The 5,165-nt window shown below is 35.9% G+C and overlaps 1 protein-coding gene across 1 annotated transcript; it reads left to right on the top strand.

Moving 5' to 3' along the window:
- The first annotated feature begins 1,854 nt into the window (after nt 1-1,854).
- Nucleotides 1,855-4,952, top strand: LOC113333885 (putative F-box protein At3g17400). The gene is made up of 4 exons (XM_026580251.1): nt 1,855-1,924; nt 1,997-2,018; nt 4,368-4,534; nt 4,759-4,952. The coding sequence occupies exons 1-4, from the start codon at nt 1,855-1,857 to the stop codon at nt 4,950-4,952; spliced, it is 453 nt and encodes a 150-aa protein (XP_026436036.1).
- Nucleotides 4,953-5,165: the final 213 nt, after the last annotated feature.

Here is a 5,165-nt window from a genome sequence, read left to right as displayed (position 1 = left end):
AAAATGCTCATATGATACTAGTTGGCTACCAGTACAGAAAATTGGAGCAAATCTAAACCATGCACAAAACGCGGGCAGAATTGAAAGGATTCATTACTCTAACATTCATGCTTGCACAAGTATTTTGTAATATTATAGGCTTAAAAAAATAAAAACAAAATTAACCATAAATATGTTCTCTACCCATTGAGATGGTAATCACATACCTCAACGCTGAAGTCACTTGTCCGCTTCTTTCCCTTCCGCACTACAACAACCATGAAAGCATTTTAGAAACAGTATTAGCTCTAATTCCATAGCTTTCTCTAAACTTAAGAATAGCTGACACAAGATGCATAGAAAGTAAATGATATCCACCTTTCATCATTTCAAACATATGAAGCTTAACATATTGAAATAGTCAGGCAACTGATCAGAGGGAATAACAACAAGTACAACAATACACCGCATGCTGCATTACCATATTTTATAGTAAACCCATCAAAAAAGGACATTTCCAATTATGCAACAGATGCAAATTACCAATCAAACAGCAATCGACTAAACGACCAAGAAAAAAAGTTGAAACATATGAACAAGCTAACCCTGTTTTGCACAGGCATATTGCTTAAGGTTAAGTCAAAGAACAATGGACAGGGCAAAAAACTATGCCGACATGTTCTTGACACGTAATGCAAACATTAATCCACCCTCTTAACTCTTGTTCCCACTTGATGCAGTAATATTTTAAAGAAATTTGAAAGATGTCAGCTAAATATCAATTTTCTCATCCTCTTAACACAGCAGTACTTATCTGAATTTGTTACTTGTAATCTGCAAAATTTTGTTATTTTGTCAAGGCAAACTCCAAATGCAAGAAGCCAGAAGTTCATTAGCGTGACATCTAACTAATCCCTTTATAAGAAGATTCCAAGTTTATAATACTGAACTACACGAGACAATTTAATAGTAACACAGCTGCTTAGTATCGACGATAAAAACATGTTTGAATACATGGCCTAACGAAGAAAATTTCACCATTTTAATATTTTCTTTCATTCAAAAGTGAAAGGTGGAAGGAAATGTTTACTTATCACAAGCTAATTTAATAGATGATTATTAGTTCCGAAAGAGAGTAGCACTCACCAGCAGAACTTTTGGGCTTCATGTTTGATAAGTACCCTGACTTGGGATTCTTTTCCACACCCTGCTGCTCCAGTTTAAGTTCCTCCTGCAGGTCCTTGTTCGCTTCAGTGAATTTTAACAAAAAATGCCAACCCACTCATCCCACCTGTTGATGATAAAGGTTTTAACATTTACAGAATTCATAATACATTGCTAAGCCAGACTTGATAGAAAGTAATATCATGTAGAATTGTATTGTTTTTACTTCATATTTAACATACAATCTACTAAATTTCCATTACATGATCTGAAGGAACAAAGTTCTATTTAATACAGCTATTCTAACTAGACACTAAACCCATGTTTGTTAACCAACTGATTCCTAAACAGTTTCCATATTACCAATTATTCAATTTAAAGGCCTCGAACTCATATACAGAAAAATACAGAAAGCATGTCAGTCGATAGATATGAAAGCGAAACCGTTGTATGAGTTACCTTGCATATCACGTTAAAGTCAATGATTTCCAAATTTAAACAAGCTTTTGCGAGATGCGCAGAGGTGAGCACTTTCAAATTTTCTGAAGCCATTGATGAGGCAGATATTGTGATTGGATTCTACAGCGGTGATCATGGTGATGGATCCAGCTTTGATGGTCCCGTTGGATTGCTTGCTCATTCTTTTTCACCAACAGATGAAAGGCTTCATTTCAATGCAGAAGAGAATTGGAGTATAAATCCAGGGAAGACATGATGGACCTAGAAACAGTTGCTGTACATGAAATTGGTCATCTGTTAGGGCTTTATGGTGATGTTCAAGGTATACGTGCCTTGTACAGTCATATAGCATAGTTATAATTATTATGACAATAGAAAAATAAATGAACAACAGGTTTTGCCGTAGGCATAACTAGGTAAGTATAGATTGTGTTTTATCGGACTTCTGAGCAACTTATTGTTCAGTAATAGCTATCATATCAACAAAATGAGTCTTCCGAAGACTCTCCGTTAGTGTCCTTTTCCAAGTATGGGATGCCGGGACATTTTCAAAGGCCTATAAAAGATTGGGTTTCATCTATTGCTTTAATTATGACGGTACAACCATATTTTTGTCTGAAACACTTCCACGAGGCTAAAAAGGTTACACTAGACCATTAGAATATTTTTTTTTTCCATTCTTCTGAGACAATGATCTGTGGAGAAGGATACTAGTATAATATTCAAAGGCACGTAAATGAAACTCAAAAGTAGGTATATACAAAGAACTCATACCCTCCTTAGGCGAAACAGATGGAGGTAGTGCTTAGATTAGATAGTGATTTACTCAAAAATTGACAGTTTGGATTACAAAACGAGGTCACTGACCTGGGGATAAAATTCACAATGGTTCGCCGGCATATCATTCAGAGAATTAATAGGACAGACTTGAGATTTGATAGAAAGTAAAATCATGTAAAGTCGTATTCATTTCACTTTATACTCAATATACAACAATCTAGCAAATTTCCATTACATGATCTAAAGGCAAAAAAAGCTCAGTCTAATACAAGGATCCTAACTAGACACCTAAGCCCATGTTTGTTATCTTCATGGTTGATGCAAAGTGATTCCTATATAGTTTTCATTTTACCAATTATTCAGTTCAAAGCCCCCAAACTCATATACAAGAAAATACAGAAATTTGAGCATGCCTGACAATGTGTGCATGTTATTTTCATGGTTGAAACAAACTGGTTTTTACACTGTTTTCATTTTACCAATTATTCAATTTAAAGGCCTGGAGCTCATATGCAGGAAAGTACAGAAATATGAACATGTTTGACAATAGATATGTGCAGGAATATGAAAGTGAAACCGTTAAGTATGAGCTACCTTGCATATCACCGTGAAAGTCAATATTTTCCTGCTAGACGAGGTAAAAAGAGCATAAACTCACTTGTTGTTCCAAGTACCAACCCTGCGAGTGAAGGATAGTGTTTTATTGATTAGAAGGGTGACCGATCATTCAGTTTCTCAACTTTCTTCAGTTAGTATTAAAAGGGCTGACTAGGAAATACAAATGCAGCAAAAATGAAAAACAAATATATTAAAAAGATAAGAAACTAGACTCATATTGTAATGAATTAAGTATTCCTTTGTATCATCAGAAGGATTCTGAATCTGAAGTTCTCAACTTTAATGACCTTAATCAACAGAAAATGTAAATAAAAGCCACGAAAGTAGCCAATTAATGATTTTGCCAGTGCTAACAATATCTCTAATTCACACGCACCGGTCACACATTCATGTTCATTATATCTATGAAGAAGTAATGTATTTAGATAGTAAAAGGCATGAATTCCAATTACACCAAGTGAATGTTGCTTTCAATTACAAACAGCTAGACAACCGGAGAGTCTAACCTAATCGTTTTTCTCCATGTGAAACATCAAATATTTGGAACCACTGCATCTCCCAAATATATGAAGCAGCCGTGGTAGGATGCCCTCTTGTGGTGAGTGTCTACTAATAACAACAATTTCACTACAATTTCTTCCCATTTCACTGTATTGTCAATGTTGGAAAACCTAAAAATTAGATACTAATTTTACTTTAAAACCCAAAGTGGAACTTGACAGAGCAATTGAGAGTATAATTTATCACTTCAAATACAGTAACCCTAGAAAGGAAAAATTAGTTTGTTTTTTTTTGTGTGCAAACCTTAGCTTCGTAGATAAGAGGACCATGATGAGCAAGAAACCTTTCTCCTTCAGAAATGTAATAAAGCAATCGGCCATCTCCGGAGGGCTCTCCTGTAATGCTTAAAAATGATTCTCTTTATAGCAATTTCCTTGTAGTCGAATTAAAAAAACGATACATGATGGACCATCGGGGGATGTACCTCAGATGGTAGAGCGCTCGCTTAGCATGCGAGAGGTATGGGGAGCGATGCCCCACTTCTCCAGCCTTTTTCGCCTTTTTTTTCTTCTTTTCCAGCTGAACCCCTTGTACAGAGTTGTCTTTTTATGCATAAACAACCTCAGCACTAGGAACCATCAATTTTTCGATGACTAGTCACTCTAGTCTTCAAAACCAAACCCCATTTCTCCTCCAAACCCAGAAAACTAAGTTGCTGTTACGGTCAAACTTAATGATATTTTTGTTTTTTCAGTATTTGAATTTCATCCAGTTATTAGTTAGTGGTAAACGTGAATAAGTGAATTGGTTTTTACCGTTTCAAACTAGTTAGTATTCTTCCTACATATTAACTTGTCTATGGGCAGGTTTAACAATCTCCCGAAAGAGATCACACAAGACATATTAACTAGGTTACCTACAGAATCTGTCCTGGACTGCAAACTGGTGTGCAAACCATGGAGGGATCTTATTCGTCTTCCATCATTCTCTCGATTGCACTTAACGCATCTTAATTCAGCTGCTAATGATTCTGGTAAGTTTGAGTTTTGTTATTACCAGTTATGAACATGAGGTTCCAGAATTTTATTATACATAATATGAAGAGAATTGTCCCTTTATTACTAGACGAACAAGGATGGATTTACACCTTCCATTTGAGGATTATTCTTTTGCTATATCTTGTAATGGTTTAATTTGCTTCGACTCATACCATAAGGTTAATTACGGACCTACTTATATCTGCAATCCGATCACCAGAGAGTACATTATGCTTCCAAGATCTAAAGGATTGTACTGGTGGAATGGATTTGGATACATTCATTCAACCAACGAGTACAAGGTTGTTTAGATACGTGAGTTTGGGGGAGACTCAAATGTTGGAAGTGTTCAGGTGTACACTATTGGCAGTGGTACTGGATGGAGAACTGCGGAAACTATTGACGTCAATATGAGCCATGTTAGAAAAGGTGTTGGTGTGTAAATAGAGCTCTTCATTGGGCAAACCACTACCAAGGAACCATTCTTGTTTTCCATTTGACCGATGAAAAGTTTTGTGAAGTTCCATCACCATATTCGGGACAAGCTGGTGAACCATATTCTCTTACGGAAATAATGGTTTTTGGTGATTTTCTAAGTGCTATTTATAATCACCGTGCGGGTGGTTG

This window comes from Papaver somniferum, unplaced genomic scaffold (genome assembly GCF_003573695.1).
Source record: "Papaver somniferum cultivar HN1 unplaced genomic scaffold, ASM357369v1 unplaced-scaffold_135, whole genome shotgun sequence".
NCBI classification, from domain to species: domain Eukaryota; kingdom Viridiplantae; phylum Streptophyta; class Magnoliopsida; order Ranunculales; family Papaveraceae; genus Papaver; species Papaver somniferum.
The sequence above is the reverse complement of the archived record's forward strand: the minus strand, read 5'-3'. Positions and strand labels throughout refer to the sequence as shown.

Excerpts from the sequence above, each read along its gene's own strand:
- LOC113333885 (XM_026580251.1), top strand. The coding sequence starts at position 1,855 with ATGATGGACCTAGAAACAGTTGCTGTACATGAAATTGGTCATCTGTTA. Across the intron at positions 1,925-1,996 it reads GCTTTATGGTGATGTTCAAG|GTTTTGCCGTAGGCATAACT; the intron begins GTATACGTGCCT and ends AATGAACAACAG. Across the intron at positions 2,019-4,367 it reads TTTGCCGTAGGCATAACTAG|GTTTAACAATCTCCCGAAAG; the intron begins GTAAGTATAGAT and ends GTCTATGGGCAG.